The sequence below is a fragment of the Hyla sarda genome, chromosome 6 (genome assembly GCF_029499605.1).
Source record: "Hyla sarda isolate aHylSar1 chromosome 6, aHylSar1.hap1, whole genome shotgun sequence".
Lineage (NCBI taxonomy): Eukaryota > Metazoa > Chordata > Amphibia > Anura > Hylidae > Hyla > Hyla sarda.
In genome coordinates, this window is record NC_079194.1 from 191727803 (window position 1) to 191755619 (window position 27817).

Consider the following 27817-nt stretch of genomic DNA (forward strand, 5'->3'; position numbering starts at 1 on the left):
TAAAACATATTAGTTACACTGTTATCCTTTTATTAAAATTAAATAGTATGGATAATAATTATATAACATTTAATTTATTTATTTTTACCAAAAAAACTAGCAAATGATGTTTCATATGAAACAGTTGTTAGTTTTATATCCACAATCTGTAAATGTCAGTGACCTAGAGTAGCATCAAGTCATTAACATCTCTCTATTCCAAAGGATGTATAAACTCTCTGAGGAGGTAAGTCTGCCAAATCCATTATTTTGTTATTATTTTTGTCACAATTTTGTTGTTCTTAAGAGCTGTCTTGACGATTGAAAGTGCCTTTATTTACCACTAAATACATTCCATTTTATGCCAGCAACTGACAAAATGAGCACGGAAGCTGTCAGGAAACCCCACATCGCTTTAAGGAGTATTATTTCCAATTTACTATTACAATTGATTAAAAATGCCAGGAGTCAGTGCCTCACTGACTTCCTTGTATGGCCCCGGGCTCACACTTCTCATCACTGTTTGGGATTATAAAATACCCTTTTGATTCAATGAAATTACATAAGATATGTTCTACAATTCCATATGGTAAGAATGTATAAAGTAGGATCAAAATATCAAGTAAGTCCTGAATATAAATAAGCACTATAAAAGGGTTTATAGGATGAAACAACTTATATATTCTACATTATTTTATCCTATGTTATTTAATTCTCATTTTCACTTAGAAGAGGCATACCATAACTTTTATGGAGGGGGGAGTTAGCAATAGCATTTGGACACTAGCTCCAACTGTAAGTCAAAAGCCACAAAGCCTAAAGTCTTTGTTTTGGTACCAAGCTTTTATGATACTTTTCCCCCCTTTTTTATACATTATTAATAATATGTTAACTGAGTTGTCTTCAAGCCCTTCAAAATGTGGCTGCTCACTCCAAGCACCATGACAAACAACTGGTTTTGAAGTGTTAGGCTGGGTTCACATATGTCCGGCAGCCGGCATAGGTGAACTCAGCCTAAATCTCTACGCAACTGATGCCACAACTGATGACAACTTGTCATCAGTTGTATGGCATGCGGCATCCATTGTTTCTGGGCAACGGACAGGGGAACGCAGCAAGCTGCTTTCCCCTGTCCGGTGCCCTCCGGCATGTCCAACCATCCGGCATCAAAATTGAGACACTGGATGATTGTGAACTGTCCCATTCAAATGAATGGGATCAGTTCTAGCATCAGTTTCCCTCCGGTGCACGCCAGAAGGAAACTGTGCCGGACGACTGATATATGTGAACCCAGCCTTACATGGCAACCATTCAAATCCATGTTATACAAGTATGACTTGAGTCCTCCAGAATGCGAACCATTGGTAGAGAACACCTCTCTGTTATGGCTTAAAGAAGAGACTCTCAAGGGGAAAACTCCCCTCTGAGAGGTCTATATGGACAAATAGTGCAGATGTATTTAGTGATTTGAAATATAAACAATATTATAATTGCTGATAAATATTAAAACTGGATATATATGAAATGAAAATGTGGGAATTAGAACTAAATTTAATGATTCAATCAGAAGTGTGGTCTAAAACATACAAATGCATGAATTCAGCCTTATTAGGTATATCTCCTATAAAGGCAGCTCTAAAAACCTGTCATAGATGGTATTTTACTCCAAACTGTCTCCGCCACATCTACTCTTCTTGCCCTGAAGTATGTTGTAACCAAAGAGGCACATTATTACACATATTATGGTTATTCCCAATCATTTTGAGGTACTGGGTTGAGGAGGAAAAAATTCTGAAAACCGTCCTGGAAACCCCCAGCTCATCAAAGAGCATTAACATGCAAAATCTTAGTTTTAGCTAAATTGATACTTACAAGACACTGGAAATCACCAATCCCTCCAACTATTGACAAGCTAACAGCGGCAATAAAACATACCTATCCACTGGAGGGGGGGATGAGGGGGGGGGGCGGGGGGGGAGAGGTGATGAGGGATATTATGGCTATGTAGGGGTCAAACCAAATGCTTTTATTCAATTTGGAACCCATGGAAGACTTGTTTAGACAGACAAAATAATAGCACAACATTACCCTTTATTCAAATCCATAACCCATTCAGTTCTTATAGAATTACAATTTATTCATTCATAAGCTGTACACAGAGGTCGTATCTTCCTTACTTTACTACTATCATTGATAATATGATCTTCTTGAATAACCACCTAACCATGATTTTCTATTATTTGTTATCTTTTGTTATTTTACAATTGTTTGCTTTATCTCTTTGACCTATACTATTCCAAAGGACCCCCTTTAAAGGGGTACTCCGGCCATAATACATCTTCTCTCCCACCCCCCGCAATCTGTCAGTCAGCATCCACCTTTGCGAGCTTTCCGCAGCGCTGGAGGCTCCAAGGGTGTAGCGTGACAATTACGGGGCCGGAGTATTGTGACATCATGACTCCGTCCCTTTAGATAGGGGATGAGATGCATTAGGACCGGAGTACCCCTTTAAGGAGATCTTAGAATTGGTGTTACAAAAGCTCATAATAGCAGTTTTCTAAAGACAAATTTGTGTACAAAATATTGTACTAAAGTAAATTTGTGTACCTGCATTATGGGCTACAATGTTAATTTTAGATATGTGCTGCATTGTACTATGTTTCTTATGTAATGAAAAAACTTTTAAATAAAACTCGTTGAACCATAAAACTTGATAGATACCTGGCTGTCAAACTTGCAGATCCTAATCTTGGCCTTATCATTGTTTTTGGGTTATGCTCCTATCTCTGTTATCTGGGACCTCTGATTCCATTCCTGATATAGACTCCTGGACTGCCTTAGGACTATGGTTTGGTCTCATTCTCTTGACTCATTCTGACCATTAATATGTTGATTACCCCTGGCTATGTTCCTGACTGTTTTTAGCACACTTGTCACCAATCAGTAATTATATATTACTATCACTAGCCTGCTTACCTCTTGCAGCCTACATGCCAATATTATGCATCAACGATGTCTGTGACTTCCTTATTGTTCACCATACCATACATTCTACAGTTACTAAGAATAAATGGTGATCAGCACTTCTCTGGGTACTTGTGGCTACTGCAGTACAGTTGTAACTTCACATATACAATGCTTAATTGTTTCAAAATAAACTCAATTCTGTACATCTTCTCTATTACAGAGCAGAAGGGACAACCCTGAAAATGTTATTAAAATTTTACTGATTCTTCAGTTACACAATTGTCTTGTCACTATGTTCTTAGCCCTACCAGTCCAACCAGCCTACACACTCTGCAAGACCTGGATAGGGTGGATAGGCTTTAGGGCAGCAACTTTCTAATGCTCACAAAGCACACATTAACCCATCAATGGCTTCCTAAGTCTATATGCCTTGATCCTTGCTGCCCAACTCCACCTTGGACCATGTCTGTTTGATTTTGTCTGCAACCCACCAGCACATCTCATGTTTTCTGCACCCATTTACTATTTGCAAAAGTGTCTTAAAATCAGGTAACTCTGGCACTACACACATTTTTTTCACATGTCCCTACTCTGGTGCCAAACTTGGCCTTCTATGTCCTCTCCGACCTCTCCTCTCAGCATCAGAATGCAATGCAAATTATCACAAAATTGGCCAATGCGTTAGCATCTAATATATCACCAGTATGTTTATGGTGTTTTTCTTGTGTTGCATACATTTTATGAAAGTCTATAGAGAAATATAAAGCACTACTACTATGTTCTTTGTGGTATTTAGCTGTGGAATTGGATTATATTGGATTAGTAGCAATTGTTTAAACATTTAGCATAATCTAGACTAAGGAAGTCTTAGGCTATGTTCACATGGTGGAATGTCCAGATGGATATTCTGTATACAGCGGGTGCCAGCAGGACATGCCAACGCTAGGACTGCTTACAAATACGCTGTCTCCAAAGACAGTTATATATTTCTGAAAGGATTCCACAAAATAATTGACATATCTACTCTTTCTGCAGAGACTGGAATTTGAATTTCCATGAAAGATGTTTCTGCCACAGAAATTATGTTGTGTGCACGGTTCAGCAGAATCCCTTTGAAAGAATCTCGATGTTGCAATAGAATTTCCAATCAAATTTTTTCCGTAAGATTCTGCTCGGACTTTCCGTTGTGTGAACATAACTTTAGGCGGCTTTTACAATTTTTTTTATTACATTTTTGTTCATCAACCATTTCATTTATAGTGTTTACATTATCACATAGGCTTTTCTGTAGGACTTAAAAAAAAAACTCCAGGTAAAACCCATGTGCAATTTAACATTTTATAAAAAAAAGACACATGTCAAGATATGACAAGATGTCACCGAAAAAGCATGTAAAATAAAGAAATGTGCTTTTAAATGTGTTGTTATGCAGTTTAAAACACCAGGAAACAACACTTTGAGAAGGAACCCTAACCATCATTGCGTGAATATTGATTGTTAAGTTGTCCTTTTCATGTCTTTGTTTTAATATTACAAATATGTTGCTATATTTGAAGCAAAGTTTCTTGACAGACAGGGACGTCCTCTTAGATGAGAAGACATAAGTCAATTTGCGATAGTTGATGGAAGATTGACTTTTCAACTTAAAATGTGCACTTGATATTAGCTTCTTTTAATTCCACTTATTTCAGATGTTGGCTGTTTTTTACAGATTAGCCGCGCGTACTAAAAAAAATAAAAAAGTGTGCGTATAAAACAGTACAAAGAGAGGAAACAATGATGGAAGGCAACAGTTTGCGTTATGTTTGCCATCCTTGGCTATAAATGAGTGTATACTACAAACCAGTGAATGTGGGAGTATATTATCTAGTTATTATACAGAATACAGAATGTTTCAAGAAGTTCTTGTAAAAAATAAAAAAAAAGATGAAACAATGAAAGCTCAAGTAATGCTATCATTAAAACTGATTTTAAGAGAGTAATAAACAAAAAAGTACTGTTAAAAAATGATGTACATTGTAGATAATAGTATATTGCTATGCATAATACTACCTCGGCTGCACATATTCCCTTGTATTTTATGCATTGTCTAAGAAATACTAAAATATTTATCACACCTTGAGGCTGTATTAGAAATCACCTCGTTTATATTTTTTTTTTTTACTAGCGAGTCCCTGATTAGGAATTTCACAATATGCAGGTAGTGTAATCACTGATAAAGTTTTACTATCTATATGTCGCAAAATTCTCCTTCTGGAGCCACGGACAAAGAACGTTTTGCAAATTTCAAATTAAAAAAGAAAGGTAAAGGGGACAGGGAACAAAAAGATTGAGGTAACATAAACAGATATCAATAAATGCCTGCACAATTTACAGGCTTGGCCTGAGAGGGTAGATGGCTGATACTGTGGTTGCATTAAAACTCAGTCAATGTTCTTAAATGAACATAATTTTAATCCATCAGCATTAAATTCATTTGTTCTTGCTTCTGTGGTCATTAGTAAAAGACATTTATCTTTGTCATTCTTAACAGCCTCTGGACTTTGAGAGCAAAAAATCCTATATACTGAAGGTAGAAGCAGTCAATACTCATATCGACCCTCATTTCATCAGTGGGGTACCCTTCAAAGATACCGCAACAGTGAAAATTACAGTAGAGGATGCAGATGAACCGCCAGTATTTTCATCACCTACTTATCTGCTGGAAGTACATGAAAATGCTGCCATCAATGGTGTCATTGGCCAGGTTACAGCTCGAGACCCCGATTCAATGTCAAGTCCCATAAGGTATTGTGTCTAAGATGTAGACTTTTCCAAGCATCTGTTCTCTGGAGTATGTCAAGCATTTCTAGTCACTGTTCATAATGCTGTATATGTTTACTTTAGTTAAGAGGTGCATGCCTCTTTGTAAATCTAACAAAGAGAACATGGCATATAAACACATAGCAAACTGCAGGAATTGCATGCATATGATTAATGACATGTGAGAGTGTGTCTCATTTTGTGTAAGTGTGTGTGTATATATATATATATATATATATATATATATATATATATATATATCACTTGTTATTGCAACACTATAATTTCTTGCAATTGTTACCATATTAAAAATATGATTGCAGTTTAAGACTGTAGTTGTACAATATGTCAGTGGTGAAATGCGGCCTTGGGCAATGTGCAGCTGGTGTCTATGTGCCAGAGTTGTAAGAGGCTCTGTGTGTGCACTAGGCTTCAGGGAGACTATATAGCTAGGGAAAAAAACTCAGTGAGTTCCTGTCTTGTGGATAGAGCACTTTCAAGAGAACAATGTACTTCAGACTGAAGTGTATAACAGCAACTGCTAACCATCCATTGATGGTAGCTTAGAACTGTGTCAGTGTGTAAGCAATGAGTACAGATATGTTGCAAAATTCTATTATGTGTTTAGCTTTTGATCACTGTGACATTCCTATGAGAAGCAGTTAGCACAAGACCCTTTGTCTTAAAGTAGTACTGTGGTGTTGGATAGGGGATAAGTGACTGATCGTGGGGGGGGGGGGGGGTCTGACCACTGGAACCCCCCACGATCTCCTGTCGAGAGCTCAGCTCTCCCCGTGCACAGATTGATTTGCCCTCTGTGCAAGTAGACTGTAGACCCCTGCATATATCTCTATTGGAGAGCTGGAAATACACAAATGCTGTATTTCCAGCTCTCCCATAGAGATTAGTGGAGGGGGCGTGTCAGCCACCGCTTTCTTCAGAAGTCAACACAGCTCCTTTTATGCGGAGAGCCGGGGAACCATGCAGGAGATCCCCCGCGATTAGACACTTGTCTTATGCTTTGGATGAGCAATAAATTATCCTACGCCACAGTAGTCCTTTAATGAACATTTCACCCTCTTGCCCAACATGGACATTTTACAAAAGACCACTGCTGAAGTTGGTTCTATCTAAGGTGCCTGTCTCATGAGTAAAACCACTTTATTGCTAGTATAGTATGTTAACCCCATAGGGACAGAAGCCCTAAATATACAACTCGATTAACTTCCAGTACAACGTTGTACATTTAAGGCACGGATATGAAGTGAGCAAAGGATCTGCACTCACTTCATAGCGGGTGAGTTACAGCTACTATATTATGCACAAAACTGCACTGCGAAAAGACATGTGGATGATGTCTATGTGAACATACCCTTTCAGGTGTAGTGATGTGTACCAGCAGGGTGGGGGTTATTTTGAGTTTTGCAACTAGGCCCACTCTCCTCTATTTTCACTACTGGACTGAAATAAACAAAGTGCAATTTTTAATGTTACAATTTAACCTTATTCTATTAGATCACCTGCAATTGAGAACTTTATATTTGTGAAGAAAAATAACATGTTTCAAATTGAACAGTTGGATGTATTAATGAATATTTAAATAAACACAGTGTCATATCTTACTATCATTGGTATGCGCAGCAATAACTGAAGTGTATGAGATAAGTGATCTAATACCTGGTTGGGTTCCCCTTTGCCCTAGATCCGCTAAGGGGATTGTAAACTCTACCCCATGTGACTGAATATTACCATATGAATTAAAACAAAGTAGAATTTCATTCATTTGATTAACCAAGACCATATTTAATACATAGTTATGAAAGGCAAACCATGTTGATGCAATTTATTTGATGGATAAACATATACTCCTTGGTTTAAGGAAACAATATGGTGATATTTCACAGAACATTACCAAAGCATATGCTATTTGATCATCATTGAATGTGAGAAAAATAGCATATGTCTAATGTTGATAGCCACATTGATTGAATAAATGGAATCAGGATTTTTGTAACAAATAGTTGCTCATTTTTTCTTTTGATATTATCATGTCAGATATTGATGCATAGTCTTATTAATAATAAGAAAATCCCAGGAAAGTCTTAGATAACAGAGCATGGCTTCATTCTTCAAAGTATTCTTGCTCACCTTTCCTTTGTAAGTCTACAATTTGTTGGACTGTGTTCTATCTAGTCTATAGTTAGTCCCATTCTATTGCCTTATTAAAACAACACCTAAGGCTGTTGTGTCCTCTAGAGTACCATAATCAAGGAGAAGTTGTGAGCGGACATTGACCTAAAAAAGGTGTTTGATCTTACTTTGATTTTTGGCTGCAAGTAAAATATTGAAGGACAAGCCTGCGACAAGACTGCTCAACTGTACAAGTAGTGCTGGACAAAGGCATTTTTATTGTAAGGTGTTCTATGTTACTTTTGCAATTATAACTTATAAACTAAACATATAATGCTTGACTGCTCATTTAAATGGAATCTGCCAGCGCTGTTTGCTGATAAGAGCTGCGTACACCATTGGACAGCTGTTAGGATATACACTGCTCAAAAAAATAAAGGGAACACTAAGGCTAAGTCTCCACTTGGTTTTTTGCACTGCATTTTTAGGTATTAAAAAAACGCCTGAAAAATCGTTTTTCATGCGTTTTTACTTGCGTTTTTTCCGGCGTTTTTTTTCATTTGGAAATTGCACCTTGGCGTTTGTTTTTTTGGTACCCAAAATTTCTTGGGTACCAAAAAAAAAAAGGATGCAACAGTGATGGAAAGATTTTTACTAAACGCAATGTATATATTTTATAACCCAATTTTTATTATTTTTTAACAAAGTGTGTGTTTCACTTTTTTTTATTTTTATAAATTGTTAACATTTTTTTATGTAGTACTATTACTCCCAGCATGGAACAGACTGTTCCATGCTGGGAGTGATAGTACCTGTACTATAGACATATATCGTCCATAATATAGCAGAGAAGCGAGCGGGTCTATACAGCACTCGCCTCTCTGCACTATACTCCGGCCACTGATGTCAACAGAAATTCATATTTCCCACCCAGAGCTGTGATTGGCTGGATTGTTTCAGCCAATAGCAGCTCTGAGGAAAAGATGAATGAATGAGTGGCCAGCCCGGAGTATAGTGCAGAGCAGGGATGTGAGCGATGTATACAGTCGCTCCATCTCTGCTATAGACAGGACTATCACATCGGGTGTCAGTAGTGACATCCACTGTGATGTGCCCTTAAGCAGGCACTACTACTCCCAACATGGAGCACACTCTGCTCCATTCTGGGAGCTGTAGTACCTGTATTAATAGACAGATCGCAGCGAGTGTAACTTCTGACACCCGCTTCGATCTGTCTATTAATGCAGGTACTACAGCTCCCAGCATGAGACAGAGTGTGCTCCATGTTGGGAGTAGTATTACCTGCAGTTATGGAAAGATCACTGCGGGTATCACTCCTGACACCCTCTGTGATGCTCCTGTATAATGTATAGATGCAGCGGCCGCTCTCCTATGGTCCCCTGCACGGCCGTATATATACACATGTTCCTATTTCTCACAGAGAGCTGTGATTGGCTGGAACCATCTGGCCAATCACAGCTCTTTGGGAAATATGAATATGTGTATATATACGTTAGTGCAGGGGACCATAGAAGAGCGGCCGCCGCATCTATACATTTTTCAGAAAGATCACAGTGGGCGATCTGTCTATTAGTACAGGTAGTACTACTCCCATCATGGAACAGTGTGTTCCATGCTGGGAGCAGTAGTACTAACTAAAAAAAATGTAAAAAATAAAGCAAAAAAGTGAAAAACACACACACAATACATTTTTATAATTGTCGGCTACATTTGTATTTCCCCGCACACATAAATTGGTCCCTGTTTAAAAAGTAATAGTTTTATTTTTTCAATAATATACATTTCGTTAGATACAATTTTTTCCTTCACTACTGTATATTTTTGAAAAATTTTTTTTAATGGTACCCTACGAAATTTTATTAAAAACAGCTATCTACATTACTTTTTTTGGATCGCTAAAGTCCAAAAATGTTTAACCCCTTAAGGACTCAGGGTTTTTCCGTTTTTGCACTTTCGTTTTTTCCTCCTTACCTTTTAAAAATCATAACCCTTTCAATTTTCCACCTAAAAATCCATATTATGGCTTATTTTTTGCATCACCAATTCTACTTTCCAGTGACATTAGTCATTTTACCCAAAAATGCACGGCGAAACGGAAAAAAAAATCATTGTGCGACAAAATTGAAAAAAAAACGCCATTTTGTAACTTTTGGGGGCTTCCGTTTCTACGCAGTGCATATTTCGGTAAAAATTACACCTTATCATTATTCTGTAGGTCCATACGGTTAAAATGATACCCTACTTATATAGGTTTGATTTTGTCGCACTTCTGGAAAAAATCACATGCAGGAAAATTTATACGTTTAAAAATGTCATCTTCTGACCCCTATAACTTTTTTATTTTTCCACGTACAGGGCGGTATGAGGACTCATTTTTTGCGCTGTGATCTGAAATTTTTATTGGTATGATTTTTGTTTTGATCTGACTTTTTGATCACTTTTTATTCATTTTTTAATGTTATAAAAAGTTACCAAAATACGCTTTTTTGGACTTTGGAATTTTTTTGCGCATACGCCATTGACCGTACGGCTTAATTAATGATATATTTTTATAGTTCGGACATTTACGCGATACCACATATGTTTATTTTAATTTTTTTTTACACTGTTTTATTTTTTTTATGGGAAAAGGGGTTAAATGACCTTTATTAACACTTTTTTTTAACTTTTTTTTTGCAGTGTTATAGGTCCCATAGGGACCTATAACACTGCACACACTGATCTCTCATCCTGATCACTGGCGTGTATTAACACGCCTGTGATCAGCATTATCGGCGCTTGACTGCTCCTGCCTGGATCTCAGGCACGGAGCAGTCATTCGTCGATCGGACACCGAGGAGGCAGGTAAGAGCCCTCCCGGTGTCCGATCAGCTGTTCGGGACGCCGCGATTTCACCGCGGCGGTCCCGAACAGCCCGACTGAGCAGCCGGGATACTTTCAGTTTCACTTTAGAAGCGGCGGTCAGCTTTGACCGCCGCTTCTAAAGGGTTAATACCGCACATCGCCGCGATCGGCGATGTGTGGTATTAGCCGCGGGTCCCGGCCGTTGATTAGCGCCGGGACCCATGCGATATGATGGGGGATCGCGGCGCGATCCCGCTTCATATCGCGGGAGACGGCGCAGGACGTAAATATACGTCCTGCGTCGTTAAGGGGTTAAAAACCGCCTGCAAAAAACGCCAAAGTTAAAATCCACATAGCGTTTTTCTTGGCGTTTTCTCACTCTTCTATTGGAGCAAAACTTCGCCACGATTTTGACAAATCGCCACGATTTTGACAAAAAACGCCGGCTTGAGGGAACTTCAGCGTTTTTTTCAAAACGCCAAAGAGCGGAAAAAAACGCTGAAAAAGTGAAAAAAACGCCAAAAGGATAAAAAAAACGCCAAAGTGAAAAAACGCAAAGTGGAATTCGAAATTTGCGATTTCTCATTGACTTACAGCTAACATCTGGCTGCAGTGTCTTTTGACCAAAAAAAGCCATGCGGCAGAATTGGCGTTTTTCTTTGCGTTTTGCAAAAAAAAAAAAGTGGAGACTTAGCCTAAGATACATCCTAGATCTGAATGAACTAACTGTATGAAATACTTTCGTCTTTACATAGTTGAATGTGCTTACAACAAAATTACACAAAAATTATCAATGGAAATCAAATTTATCAACCCATGGAGGTCTACATACGGAGTCACACTCAAAATCAATGTGGAAACCACACTACAGGCTGATCCAACTTTGATGTAATGTCCTAAAAACAAGTCAAAATGAGGCTCAGTAGTGTGTGTGTGGCCTCCATGTGCCTGTATGACCTCCCTACAACGCCTGGGCATGCTCCTGATGAGGTGGCAGATGGTCTCCTGAGGGATGCCCTCCCAGACCTGGACTCAAGCATCCGCGAGAAATGATGTCCCAGATGTGCTCAATCGTATTCAGATTTCCAGCCACATGAGGTCTAGCATTGTCTTGCATTAGGAGGAACCGCACCAGAATAGGGTCTCACAAGGGGCCTGAGGATCTCATGACGGTACCTAATGGCAGTCAGGCTACCTCTGGCAAGCACATGAAGAGCGGTGCGCCCCCAAAGAAATTCCATCCCACACCATTACTGACCCACTGCCAAACCGGTCATGCTGGAGGATGTTGCAGGGATCAGAACGTTCTCCACGGCTTCTGCAGACTCTGTCATGTCTGCCACATGTGCTCAGTGTGAACCTTTTTCATCTGTTAAGAACACAGGGTGCCAGTGGTGAATTTGCCAATCTTGGTGTTCTCTGGCAAATGCCAAATGTCCGGTATGTTGTTGGGCTGTAAGCACAACCCCCACCTGTGGTTGTCAGGCCCTCATACCACCCTCATGGATTCTGTTTCTGTTTCACCGTTTGAGTGGACACATGCATATTTGTGGCCTGCTGAAGGTCATTTTGCAGGGCTTTGGCAGTGCTCCTCCTGCTCCTCCTTGCACAAAGGCGGAGGTAGCGGTCCTGATGCTGGGTTGTTGCTCACCTACGGCCTCCTCCATGCTCTGGACACTACGCTGACAGACACAGCAAACCTTCTAGCCACAGCTCGCATCGATGTGCCATCCTGGATTAGCTGTACTACCTGAGCCACTTGTGTGGGTTGTAGACTCCATCTCATGCTACCACTAGAGTGAAAGCACCACCAGTATTCAGAAGTGACCAAAACATCAGCCAGGAAGCATAGAAACTGAGAAGTAGTCTGTTCTGTCTGCAGAACCACTCCTTTATTGGGGGTGTCTTGCTAATTGCCTATAATTTCCACCTGTTGTCTGTTCCATTTGCACAACAGCATGTAAAATTGATTGCCAATCAGTGTTGCTTTCTGAGTGGACAGTGGGATTTTACAGAAGTGTGATTGACTTGGAGTTACATTGTGTTGTTTGTGTTCCTTTTTTTTATTTTTATTTTTTGAGCAGTGTATAAGCAAACTATACTTTTCCTGGAGCTGATGGTGGCTTCCAAGCTTATAAAATTGCCATGTTATTTCTCAGCCAAGTATCATAAGGCTGTATTGTTCTTTTTGCTATGGATACAATTGCTGTTCTGTATTTATACTTTTATTTTATTGTTTTTTCAGCTTTACTAAATATAGGCATTTTTTTTTTACTATATCCATTACACAAACAAGCATGGTTTATTTTACTTGTACCCTTAAATAAACCTGTCACATTGAAAATACAGTCCAATCGGCAGGCAACATGTTCTACAGCATGAGAAGCTGAGCAGATTCTTACAAAGTTTTATGAGAAAAGTTCCAGTGTAGCTGGTGATTTATTTATATAAATCTTTGCTCATTCTGGGCAGTCCTACTTAGTGATAGACAGTTATCTGTGTGTATACATAGAGAGCTATAAATGGCTGACTAGGACCACTTACATGATTACTTAGCTCAGAATATGCACAGTAGTCAAGTGGATGATCCTTCTTAATTGACAGCTTCTGAATAGGACTGCCCACATGACTACTAGTGAGCCTAGATTTACACAAATAAATGGCAAGCTATAATGGAATTTTCCTAACAAAACTTTAAATGAATCTGCTCAGCTTTTCCTGCTCTATAGCATGATGCCTGCAGATTGAATAGCATTTTTAGTGTGGCAGGTTTCCTTTAAGGCTGCGTTCACACGGCCGTCTAGACCCGTCCCGTTCTTCTCCCGTCAAAGATAAAAAAAACGGACTTAAAAAAAATGGACAATAACGGATGACATTAAAGGCTCATCCGTTTTCCATAGACTTCAATGTTAAATTTACTGTATCCGTTTTTTCTTCCGTTTTGTGAACAGAAGAAAAAATACTGCATGTGCCGTTTTTTCTGCCGTAAAAAAAAAATGGAAATGAGTGCAGACGGGTGCAAACGGGTGCAAAAGGATTGTAAAAAAATCTCATTCACATGAATGTTTTTTTTTTTACCGTTTTGAATCCGTTTAAAGCCTGCAAGAAAGGAAACAAAACGGGGATAAAACAACGGGGGCAGACGGCCGTGTGAACTCTTCCCATTTGCCATCTTTATCAGTATTTCACAACAGTCTATGTCCTGAAGGGCAGCTCTTAGTCCAGGGAAAATTGCCTTTTTGAAAGGATCTGTTCTTGCCCTCCTAATGTGTCTTTGTTTTCTACACTTTAAGCATAAAGTAACTATATTAAGTTCCCTATTAACAAGGTTTTCACGCACAGTTACATTCCCAACCAGATCTGCATTGTTAGAAATGACCAGATCCAACGGAGCATCACTTCTTGTTGGCTCCTCCACAAACTGGCCCTTGAAATTTTCCTGCATTAAATGTAGGAATTTTCTCCCCTTTTTGTTTTAAAGGGGTTCTTCAGTGCTTACACATCTTTTCCCCTATCAAAAGGATAGGGGATAAGAGGCCTGATCGCGGGAGTCCCGCCGCTGGGGACCCCCGGGATCATGCACGCGGCACCCCGTTTGTAATCAGTCCCTGGAGCGTGTTCGCTCTGGGACTGATTACAGGTGATCACCGGGCCGGCGGCATGTGACATCACGCCCCCGTCCCCATGTGATGTCACACTCCGCCCTTCAATGCAAGCCTACTGGAGGGGACGTGATAGCTGTCATGCCCCCTCCTGTAGTCTATGCATCTGACCTTCTATCTCCATTACATAATGGTATACAAATTATCAGGCTGATTTATAGCCTACAGAGCTTTTGCAGTCACTGTGGGGGACTTTTATCAAGGTATTTAGAGCCTTTTTTTTCCCCTTGCTTACTTTTTTCTTACTTACGTGCACCTAAGCACTTTTTTGTGCAACTTTTGTGGGTAAGCAAAAAGTAACAAACAGCCTTACCTAAGCAAATTTCATTTTTTACTTTGCAGTGGTCAGGTATTTATGATGTGCGAAAGTCGCACATAAGCAAAAAAAAGTTGCAAAACCTTTACAGTCTGCTCCAGATCTGACCTGGAGTACAAAACTCTCGTACGTAAGCAAATTTAAAAAGTCGCAAAAAATTCTCACAAAAGTCTCAGCTGCAACTTTTTTGTTTTGCTTATATGCTCCAAATGTATCAACCCCCTGTGATAGTATGATAAATATTTAGCACATAAGCAAAACTAAGGCAAAAAAAAAAAATTACTACAGTCATCTTGAATGGACTTATATATATATATATATATATATATATATATATATATATATAAGTGATCTATATGGTCTATCATAATGCAAGCCTATTTTTTCTGAGAAATGTTTACTAAAAGTCAATAGGTAAATATAAAATGCACTACAAAAAAACTTTTTGTGTGTGTGTTTTTTTTTTTCTTTTTTCGCTTGTGGTGCTATTCTTGGGTCTTTGGCATGTTTTACCAAACAGAATTACAAGCAGCTTATGGCATTTTACAGTACTTCCACAGTTCTGCATTTGTCACACTGCAAACTGTGTAATTCAAAGGGAAAACATGAATAAATAAATAAAACAAAAACACACTATATCGAAATATTTGAACACCACTAAAAAAGTGTATGTGAAGGAGGGATAAATGTAGTTCAAGAGGTCCTGTAAAACTGATGCTAGAAATGATGTCAACTGACATTAACATTCTAAAAGAATTGGAATTTCTTTTATTCATTTATAATATGAATTAACTGAATAATCTACTAATAAATCACAGCTTTATATATTATACCACTGAGATGCCAGTGTAATTAACTTGGATGGCATGTAACCAGTTTGATAGATTGTATCACGATAAATGTCGTAGATTGCATATTTATAGCCTGATTAATAACAGGTTTTATACATGTCATCAGCCAAACTTGAATCTGGCTCTTAATTTCCTTTCATCCTTCACAATTTCTATTTATCATGCTGCACTTGGTTTATTGAGTGTTTGTAAAACATATAACATATGGTGCCACTGAGTAAGCATCTGATGTTTTCACATCTACAGTATCTCACCTAAGTAAGTACAACCTTTACATTATTGCAAATATTTTTTTTATATCTTTTCATGTGACAACACTGAAGAAATGACACTCTTCGACAACGTAAAGTAGTGAGTGCACCGCCTGTATAACAGTGTTTAATGTTGTGTCCCCTCAAAATAACTCAACACCTTGGCAACAAAAGTGAGTACATCCCTAAAGGCAGATTGGGCCCAATTTGCCATTTTTCTTCCCTGGTGCCATGTGTTAGAATGGGGAGCAAGTGTCTCAACTCTCACTCTCTAATACTGATCACTTGAAGTTCAACATGGCACCTTATGGCAAAGAACTCTTTGAGAATCTAAAAAAAAAAATACATATGTAGGCTATAAAAAGACTGCCAATACCCTGAAACAGAGCTGCAGCACTGTGGAAAAGACCATACAGTAGTTTCACAGGATAGGTTCCACTCAATTCAGGCCTTGCCATGGTCGACCAAAGAAGCTAAGTGCACAAGCTCGAGGCTGTCTTTGGGAAATACATGTATGAGTGTGGCCAGCATTGACGGGATAAGAAGTCACAATTTCAGAGCTCAGACCATACATCACACACTGCATCAAATTGGTCTGCATGGCTGTTGCCCCCACCTATAAAAAAAAAAAAAAGCCTCTTCTAAAGATGACGCACAAGAGAGTCTGTAAATAGTTTGCCGAAGACAAACAGACTAAGAACACAGATTACTGAAACCATATTTTGTACACCAAGGAAGTTAAGAAAAATAAAAATGCCCCAAAGCCACAATAATACCTGTTCTGTGTCCACTGTAGTTAGTTATGTGGTTTTGGCAGCTCCTTTGGCCCCTAATGTCTCCTAAATATTATTTTTCCTTGTTAACAGCACAGACTACAACTCCCAGAAGTCAGTGCAGCTCTGTGTTATGGCTGCCAGCCAACTGCTTTCACTATCTGTGTGCATGTTCACACAGCAGCACACACTTAGTTCTCTGGAGTACCCCTTTAACCCCTTGGGGACGGAGGGTTTTCCGGTTTTTGCACTTTTGTTTTTTCCTCCTTACCTTTTAGAAATCATAACCCTTTCAATTTTGCAGCTAAAAATCCATTTGAGGACTTATTTTTTGTGCCACCAATTCTACTTTGTAATGACATCAGTCATTTTACCCAAAAATCGACGGCAAAATGAAAAAAATAATTGCGCGACAAAATTGAAGAAAAAATGCCATTTTGTAACTTTTGGGGGCTTCCATTTCTACGTAGTGCGTTTTTCGGTAAAAAATTACACATCATGTTTATTCTGTAGGTCCATACAATTAAAATTATACCCTACTTATATAGGTTTGATTTTGTCGTACTTCTTGAAAAAATCCTAACTACATGCTTGAAAATGTATACGTTTAAAACTTTTTAATTTTTCTGCGTATGGTGTGGTATGAGGGCTCATTTTTTGCGCCATGATCTGAAGTTTTTAGCGGTAAAATTTATGCATTGATTGGACTTTTTGATCACTTTTTATTCATGTTTTCATGATATAAAAAGTGACCAAAATACGCTATTTTGGACTTTGGATTTTTTTTTTTTGCGTATACACCATTGACCTTGCTGTTTAATTAACAATATATTTTTATAATTCGGACATTTCTGCATACGGCGATACCACATATGTTTATTTTAATTTTTATTTACACTGTTTTTTTTCTTTATTGGGAAAAGGGGGTGATTCAAACTTTTATTAGGGAAGGGGTAAATGATCTTTATTCACTTTTTTTTCACTTTTTTTTTGCAACGTTATAGCTCCCATAGGGGGCTATAACACTGCACATACTGATCTCTTACATTGTTCACTGGTTTCTCATAGGAAACCACTGATCAATGATTCTGCCGCTTGACTGCTCATGCCTGGATCTCAGGCACTGAGCATTCATTCGGTGATCGGACAGCATTCAACTTTGAACGCCGCGTCTAAAGGGTTCCTACCGCGCGGCACCCTGATCAGTGCCACGCGCTATTAGCAGCGGGTCCCGGCCATTGTTAGAGGCCAGGCCCAACCCGCTATGACGCGGGGCCATGGTGTGGCTCCACGTTATAGAAAGGGAGGGGGCTGAGGGCATATAGGTACGCCCTTCGTCCCAAAGGAGTTAAGGCAGTGCTGGAAAACAATAGTGATCACACAAAATTTTTACACTTCAGATCCAATTTGGACATTTTCACTTAGAGGTGTACTAACTTTTATTGCCAAGGTTTAGACATTAATGGATTCATTGAGGAGTTACAGTATTAAAAAATTTTTATACATGCCATGCACTCACAGCTTTACATTGTAGCATAGTGTCATTCCTTCAGTGTTATCACATGAAATGATATAATAAAATATTTACACAAATGTGAGGGGTTGATTTACTTATGAGAGATACTGTACAAATTATAATAGTGATGCAAAACCAAACTGTTTATTTATGTATTTAAACTTTTGTTTTAATTTATTTTATTTATAGGTTTTCTATCGATCGGCATACAGATCTTGACCGTCAGTTTAATATTAATGCAGATGATGGCAAAATAACGTTGGCTACAGCATTAGACAGAGAGACGACCATGTGGCATAACATCACAGTAGTGGCTACAGAAACTAGTAAGTTTATTTTATATTTAAAGGATATCAAAGGAATAATGTATCAATAGTTTCTACTCTATGATATGTTTGGCTATCGTCACGATACTGTCAAAACTGCCAAATCACTTATTGGCCAAATATTAAATAAGACAATGCAAAATTGCCAGAAATTTGTGTTGAAATTAACTTACAAATATATTGGTAAAGTTAAGTTGTTATTTTGCACAAAAATAGCTTTGCATTTTAATGCATTAACTGTAGTTTATTAGTTTTACCTGGAGCAGTACCCTACATTAAATTCAGATTTTGTCAGAGTGTTTTGTTGTACATAAATAATTAAATCCTATATAAATTGTTCACAGCCTGAGCAATTGTGAAACTCTGTTAAGACTCTACATTGTAAGTTGTACTGAGAGAAGAAGCAGTTGCCCCTGACCATGGTGACTGAGAAGGTCCATTCAGGGACTCTACTACATAAAAAGTTACCAGTATAATAAATAGCCCAAAGTAAAGGGGGGCCTTGATACATATTTTTCATTGGGTTTTGGGAACTTTAAGTTATGTGCTTGATAATATCCCTTTCCATCCAACTGTGGTTTGATGACCTTGCCTCCTTTTGCTCATCTGATGTTTCCTTAGTTTAACAATTTCCTGAGAAACTCATTTAAAGAATACATTCTGGTATTGCCAGGAGGGTCTGAAAGTGGCTTTTTGGCATTTAAATAAACATGTGAAAACATCAAACTCCATGCAGAGTATGACTTTCCATAGTGAAAGTAGCTTCAGTGATTGGAACAGCCAGAAAGCCACATTGACAAGAAATGAATGCCATTGTGCAAGAGGGAGTGAGGAAGAGTGTTACGCCGAGCGCTCCGGGTCCCCGCTCCTCCCCGGAGCGCTCGCTTCACTCTCCCCGCGGCAGCGCTCCGGTCACGTCCTCTGACCCGGGGCGCTGCGATTCCGCTGCCAGCCGGGATGCGATTCGCGATGCGGGTAGCGCCCGCTCGTGATGCGCACCCCGGCTCCCCTACCTGACTCGCTCTCCCTCGGTCCTGTCCCGGCGCGCGCGGCCCCGCTCCCTAGGGCGCGCGCGCGCCGGGTCTCTGCGATTTAAAGGGCCAGTGCACCAATGATGGTGCCTGGCCCAATCTTCCCAATTAGCTTAATTGTCTCCCACCTGTTCCCTGGCTATATCTAGTCTCCTCCCTTGCACTCCCTTGCCGGATCTTGTTGCCTTAGTGCCTAGTGAAAGCGGTCCCTTGTCTGTTCCTAGCCCGTGTTCCTGACCTCCTGCCGTTGCCCCTGACTACGATCCTTGCTGCCTGCCTCGACCTTCTGCTACGTCCGACCTTGCTTCTGCCTACTCCCTTGTACCTCGCCTATCTTCAGTATCTTCAGCAGCCAGAGAGGTGAGCCGTTGCTAGTGGATACGACCTGGTCACTACCGCCGCAGCAAGACCATCCCGCTTTGCGGCGGGCTCTGGTGAAAACCTGTAGTGGCTTAGAACCGGTCCACTAGCGCGGTCCTCGCCATCCCTCTCTGGCACAGAGGATCCACTACCTGCCAGCCGGCATCGTGACAGTAGATCCGGCCATGGATCCCGCTGAGGTCCCTCTGCCTTATATCTCGGATATCACCACGGTGATCGCCCAGCAATCCCGACAGATCGCCCATCTAACCCACCAGCTATCGGAAATGTCCACCATTGCGCACCAACTTCAGTCGCAACTTCACCAGCAATCTTCTCCTCCGCCAGCTCCTGCACCTCCTCCGCAGCGAGTGGCCACTCCTAGCCTCTGCCTGTCCTTGCCGGACAAATTTGATGGGGACTCTAAGTATTGCCGTGGCTTTCTTTCGCAATGTTCCCAGCACTTGGAGATGATGTCGGACCAGTTTCCTACTGAAAGGTCTAAGGTGGATTTCGTGTTCTGCCTTCTGTCTGGAAAAGCCCTGTCATGGGCCGCACCGCTCTGGGACCGCAATGACCCCGTCACTGCCTCTGTACACTCCTTCTTCTCGGAAATTCGAAGTGTCTTTGAGGAACCTGCCAGAGCTTCTTCAGCCGAGATTGCCCTGCTGAACCTGGCCCAGGGTGTTTCTTCCGTTGGCGAGTACGCCATTCAGTTCCGTGCTCTTGCTTACGAGTTGTCCTGGAATAGTGAGGTTCTCTGCGCGACCTTTAAAAAAGGCCTATCCAGCAACATTAAAGATGTTCTGGCCGCACGAGAGACTCCTGCTGACCTACATGAACTCATTCACCTTGCCACTCGCATTGACATGCGTTCTTCCGGATGGCGTCTGGAGCTCCGCCTGGATATGGACTTTGTTCGCACGAAGCGTTTTTTCTCCCCGGCTCCTCTCTCCTCTGGTCCTCTGCAATCTGTTCCTGTGCTTCCCGCCGCGGAGGCTATGCAAGTTGACCGGTCTCGCTTGACACCTCAAGAGAGGACACGACGCCGCATGGAGAATCTTTGCCTGTACTATGCCGGTACCGAACACTTCCGGAAGGATTGTCCTATCCGTCCTCCCCGCCTGGAAAGACGTACGCTGACTCCGCACAAAGGTGACACAGTTCTTGATGTCTACTCTGCTTCTCCACGCCTTACTGTGCCTGTGCGGATATCTGCCTCTACCTTCTCCTTCTCTACTATGGTCTTCTTGGATTCCGGATCTGCAGGAAAATTTTTTTTGGCCTCTCTCATCAACAGGTTCTACGTCCCCGTGACCAGTCTCGCCAGACCCCTCTACATCTATTGTATTAACAATGAAAAATTGGACTGTCTCATGCGTTTCCGCACAGAACCCCTCCTAATGTGCATCGGACCTCATCACGGAAAAATTTATTTTTTTTTTCCTCAGGTTCTTTGGCCCCAAGAAGAGGGGGAGACCCAAGGGGGGGGGGTACTGTTACGCCGAGCGCTCCGGGTCCCCGCTCCTCCCCGGAGCGCTCGCTTCACTCTCCCCGCGGCAGCGCTCCGGTCACGTCCTCTGACCCGGGGCGCTGCGATTCCGCTGCCAGCCGGGATGCGATTCGCGATGCGGGTAGCGCCCGCTCGCGATGCGCACCCCGGCTCCCCTACCTGACTCGCTCTCCCTCGGTCCTGTCCCGGCGCGCGCGGCCCCGCTCCCTAGGGCGCGCGCGCGCCGGGTCTCTGCGATTTAAAGGGCCAGTGCACCAATGATGGTGCCTGGCCCAATCTTCCCAATTAGCTTAATTGTCTCCCACCTGTTCCCTGGCTATATCTAGTCTCCTCCCTTGCACTCCCTTGCCGGATCTTGTTGCCTTAGTGCCTAGTGAAAGCGGTCCCTTGTCTGTTCCTAGCCCGTGTTCCTGACCTCCTGCCGTTGCCCCTGACTACGATCCTTGCTGCCTGCCTCGACCTTCTGCTACATCCGACCTTGCTTCTGCCTACTCCCTTGTACCTCGCCTATCTTCAGTATCTTCAGCAGCCAGAGAGGTGAGCCGTTGCTAGTGGATACGACCTGGTCACTACCGCCGCAGCAAGACCATCCCGCTTTGCGGCGGGCTCTGGTGAAAACCTGTAGTGGCTTAGAACCGGTCCACTAGCGCGGTCCTCGCCATCCCTCTCTGGCACAGAGGATCCACTACCTGCCAGCCGGCATCGTGACAAAGAGGAAGTGCAGGTGAAGGGGACCTCTCCATGTGACTTTGGCTGTTATGTCAGGACATGCATCTGTGAGACAGAATGAGGAAAGAGCAGCTAGTAGAGCTGCTATATGCTACAGGGGAAGTTGTGTAATTCTTTTCTGTCTGACCACAGGGGGTGTGGCCTTGGGGCGAGTGAACTTATTAGAAGGGGCGTGGTTCCAACAAAAGGGGCTTAGTCCCGACAGTTTTAAATAAAATCCCAACATATTAACTAATGTTCCCACATAAAAAGTGGTGGATTTGAGTTCTAAAACAAAGTGGTGGATTTGAGTTCTAAAAAACAACAGTTTAGTGAAAAGTAGGGAAAAATGCAAAATGTAGGAAAACCTTAGTAAATACCATGGGAAAATACCTGACGAGATGTAAAACCAACAAAGTAAACTTTACTCCACTTTTAGTAAATCACCCCCTATATGTGTGATAACAGTGTGTAAATCAAAACTCAACTCATCCCACAAAAAACAAGTCTTCATGTGGCAATATTAGTGGGAAAATAATAAAGTTGTGACTTTTGGAATGCAGTGCTAAAAAGGTTGACAAAAATGTGTGTTCTTGGAATTAATAGTTCACAAGACCCTGGATACATTTCTACATTTTAATGAGCTCTTGTCTTACAGAGATGAGATCTTTTCTCTTATTTACCTTTTTTTTTTTAAGTGCAACATTATTTGTTTTGTTTTCTCCAATACAAGAGTGTTTCTCTGGATCTGACCTAATGATACAAACACCGATTAGCCAACAATTCCAGTTTGTGAGCAGCAATGAATGGATCACCTTTTGTTACAACAACTATGGTATTGTTGGAGGTGAAAGTAATAGTTAATTAGGTTCTGCGCTGCATTCTAGGCTAGGATTTTAATTGGCAGAACAAGAAAGCATTCTGCATACATACATGATCATTTTTTAAAATACCTACCAGGCGGCTTATTTATTTTTTTAATTAGAAGTTGTCCAATTAAAAACTCCAATTATAGAGGATTATGTGGTGGTCCATGCTTCGAAAGTCCTAAAAAATAGGTATTTAAACAAGAAAATCTGAGTTTTATAGGCAGTCAAGGAGTAATAACTTCTATTTGCATTGTGGGTTTACACTCTTAATATAAATTTGCATTTTATTTACAACTATGATAACACATATGATTGTCATTTCATATAATTAGAATAGGGTGGTAATTTTTGAGATTCTATAATTTACAAAATAAATAAATCAATACAATCCAATTATGTGAAGAACTAGTGAGATCATTAGAGGAGTAACCTCTAGCGATGTGCTGCTTGGACAAATTAGCCCATGTTTATATATAAGTGCATACCAAGCAGTTACTTCTACACTGATTTGGTTGCCAAGGAAAGATTAAAAAAATATATAAATAAAAATTTCAGTAAAACTTTGTCACTTTGTCACATGTTGTAATCGCCTTTGGGAATAATGTTTGTGTCATTTTAAATTATAATTAGAGAAAAATAAAAAAAAGCAAGTACAATGGTTAGTGCTTGTAAGGAAATATCTGCCTTGTTACAAGATAATAACAATTTCAAAAGTTTTTGTGAAGCTGATGTACAACTTAAAAATATGCAGTACGTTTATTATTCATGAGAGATAGGTTTTCAATACATAGTCAAATTTCTTCGACAAATTTCAGGCCGGTACAGATGATTGAATATTGTGGTGACGCAGGGGTGCACCTCCCTTTTTCTTGAATTTCCTTTAAAAAGTAAGAGAAAACAAAGAACTCAATACTGAATCTTATAGGATCAAAGTAGCTTGGCAGAGCTTGGACTGATCATCTCTGTATATCCTGGTGGCAGGACTTCTGATCTTGTGACCTGCTCTGAAACTATCGTAATCTGGAGACACATTTGCAGGAAGTCTCATGCAATAATTTCAGAGTTGGCCACGGGATAAGAAGTGCTAAATTTAAGGGCATATTCTGGTGCGGGGATGATTATAGGTACGCTTTAGGTCTAAACAGCTATACTTTAGTGTCTTTAAGACAATGCAGAGAACTTAATTTTCAGTTTCAGTGATTAAATACAATACCCAAGTTGTGCACTTAGGAATATATCTGTTCTATAAGTAAGTTAGAAATAATTATAGAACTTCTTTACTAAGGTCTTTATATCTTGATTGATACAGTCCTGATTAAAAATACCTTAATATTCTGGTTTTATTACAGGCATGCAGATCAGGTGTTAGTAGACAAGACTTATCCCTGTCCCCCTCATTACAATGGCCCTTAAAGGAGTGGTGCAGTGAAACATAACTTATCCCCTATCCAAAGGACCGCTGGGACCCCCCGCGATCTCCTGAAAGGGGCCCCAGCAGTCTGCCGGAGGCTGTCATTCTGACCCAGCCGACATGTCTACTCCATGTATCTCTATAGAGGGTCCCAGCGGTCTGACCCCCTGCGATCTATAACTTATTCCCTATCCTTTGGATAGGGGATAAGTTATATTTCACTATACTTCTCCTTTAATATATACACTGTAATATAAATGTGACCAGGGGTACCATATGTCTGGACCCTTCAGACCTGTCATCACATTAGAGGAGGGTAATCTATGACAGTCTATTGCCATCTTAAGCTCAACTACCACTGTTTCCTGGCACAGAAACTTTTAATTTTGGCCAACATATCAAGATACTGTGCGTGACCGGTGCTCAGAGGAAAAAGACTAGTTAGTTGTGGTCTCAATGAGTTGGGGTCTAAAGTGATTTTTCTACTGACATGTAAGGGTTTGGAATGTCATTCATTTTTAGGGTTTTCTCTATACAGTAGTATACTAGTAGAGTCAGGGGTCTAAAGCATTTTTACAGTAGTGGCTAGTTTGAGATCTGGATAATTATAGCCATATGGTTTGGGTCTGAATGAGTTTAGAGGTCTGATCTTTAGTCTGAATGAGTTTAGGGGTTCATTTTGCTATCTGAAAGAGTTTGGGGATCTTGAGTCTTATAACGCACATGGATGGAAATACATATACAAGACCCCTTGCCTTCACTTCACACCTTGCCCTGGGATGTGAGCACAGAGGGGTACTTAGTTTATGTACTTGCTTTCCCACTCCCCTATCACAATAGGCTAGAAAACAGTTAAGGGTACTCCATACACCAGGCCACACATCTTTCAGGTCAGACAGGTTGAACCCCACATTGTGAACCCCTTTCCATCCTTACCATCAGATTTCATATCCTGATTCTCTGGCTCCGGTTTCCAAATCTGCCCATCAGTATTTTCTGTTCATTCTTGTTTATTTACTGCGCAGTCAGGTGATGAGAGTGGAGGGGAGACCACAAATACTTAGGTGACTGGCAGGATAGGGGTTGTTAGTTTGCACAGACAGATGTCCATCTGACTATTATTTGAAGCTGCAAACACAGTCTTAAAGTGTTAAATGTGACACTCCTGTAAGCTTTTGGTACTTTCCATAAACCTTCTAGTTAAAATTTCCCAACAACTTCAAAATGTTTTATTTCCTTTATTCCAGAAACTAACTTTGGTGTAACAAGGGAAAAAAAGTATATTTTTGCTTGTTCCTCACAGATATTAATGAATTTAGTAATCCAGTCTGAGCTAATATATTAATTGGATTTCCCAATAACAAATGATACATCTTAATGTAAATTGCTAACAATTAACAATATGTCATTCTTATTATTGGCATTTAGCTTGGACTTTTAATTGACTGTAGACCAAAGCAAGCTGACTTTTACAATGGTTCCAAATAGATACTCTGGGGCCAAATTTTTCCTCATTGGAGTATGAGTTCTTTTTGTGGGCAGGTCCTTTAGAATATCTAAACATTTATATGGACTGCTTTGTTTGTGCCTATCTTTTCTCCATCTGAAATGTGTATAGTAGATTAAAATTGCAAAAAGTTAAGTAGCTATAACTGTAAATCCAGCAAAACATAGTGATATATATAGCTCACCTACAACTTTGGTTTTTATGGCTGTGCTGATGGTACCTACCAAATATTAAAGCTTTGATATCTCTGAGGACTATCAAGGGAGTCGAGTAAGGCAGGTTCTGGTGCTATACGTCTGTTCGGGGGCACTAGCAGGCCATTCTGCCTCAGGCAAGGTATTTAGATACAGGACTAGAGCAGTAAATAGAATTTTTGCTCTAGGTAAAGTGTAACCTATCTATACCTTTGTTATAGCTTCCAAAAGTATAAATTAAATATGTTCTTATTAGTTCTTATTTCATATGTGTCACTTTGATGACCTACATCTGTCACTACATGGTCCATATATGAGTATTCCAGAAATAAAATTTACTGTAGCCTGTACGACGCATCTCAGTTTTCTTGATCTGTGCTGATTCAGTTTAGCCTGTTTTATATTAAATTTGTGCCTAAGAGGTTAAAATCTTGTCTGCACAAACCAATTTTATATTCTCACTGTGTTCAAATGGGCAACAACCAAGAGGGTGCCTGAGGCTAGTTAGCAGTACTTAGAGTATTTTAGGATGTTGTACGAAGTGGGGAAGGAAATACTTTTTTTCTGTGACAGAGTGTTGATATGGGTCAGAATTAATTAACTGCCTATATTTTATGCTGCAAAATTTTATTTAAAAAAATGACTTCAGTGCTGAATACATTTAGTGTCTTTATGTATGAACCCCCAGCTTAAGATGCAGTATAGATGAATCATGATTGAGCATGCTTGATTTACAATTCAGTTCACCTTACAATATATCGGAGAACATCTTTGCATGTCAATACAATCGTCAATTCAAAAAGGCTGTTTTATTTAGATGGAGATGTGCAATGCTTTGAATTTTAATTTAGACATCATACGTATTTGTACAAGTATTGTTGCCTGAAGGGGATCATGATAGAGGTACTTATTTTTTAGAAAGTGGAAGCTTAAGTCGTGCTTTTTCTCCACATCTAAAATGGAGAGGAAAATTCTCTGCGGAACGTGGCTTGGGTTAATGTCCAAGTAATTTCATCAATGTGTCCAATCTGTTGGACTGATGCTACATATAGGGAGAGATTTATCAAAACTTGTCCAAAGGAAAAGTTGCTGAGTTGCCCATTGCAACCAATCAGATCACTTCTTTCATTTCTGAAAAAGGCCTCTGAAAAAAGCAATCTGATTGGTTGCTATGGGCAACTCATCAACTTTTCCTCTGGACAGGATTTGATAAATCTCCCACATAATGTGCTTTTATTCCATTTTGTAGTTGTACCTGTTAAGGACACCCTTGTGTCCTGGTACTTAAAAGCGTACTTCGGAGGAAAAATTTTTTTTTCCAAAATCAAGTGGTGCCAAAAAGGTAGAAAGATTTGGAAATGACTTCTATTTAAAAATATTAATCCTTACAGTATCTATCAGCTGCTGTATGCCCCAGAGGAAGTTCTTTTATTTTTTAATTTATTTTCTGTCTGACCACAGTGCTCTCTCCTGACACCTCTGTCCAAGCCAGGAACTGTCCAGAGTAGAATCAAATCCCCATAGCAAACCTATCCTGCTCTGGACAGTTCCTGAAACAAACAGAAGTGTCAGCAGAGAGCACTGTGGTCAGACATAAAATAAACTAAAAAGAAAACAACTTCCTCCGGAGCATACAGCGGCTGATAAGTACTGGGAGGATTAAGATTTTTAAATAGAAATATTTTACAAATCTGTTTAACTTTCTGGCACCAATTGATAAAAAAAAAAATATATATATATATATATATATATATATATATATATATATATACCGTATTTATCGGGG

At 40.1% G+C, this 27817-nt stretch overlaps 1 protein-coding gene across 1 annotated transcript in view; it reads left to right on the forward strand.

The window, feature by feature from the left end:
• LOC130276564 (cadherin-8) overlaps positions 1–27817 on the forward strand; it is a 415905-nt gene that overhangs the window by 290424 nt on the left and 97664 nt on the right. Inside the window, exons 7-8 of the mRNA XM_056526106.1 lie at positions 5480–5733; positions 18302–18438. Coding sequence (XP_056382081.1) covers positions 5480–5733; positions 18302–18438 — 391 coding nt within the window. The remainder of the gene's footprint in view (positions 1–5479; positions 5734–18301; positions 18439–27817) is intronic.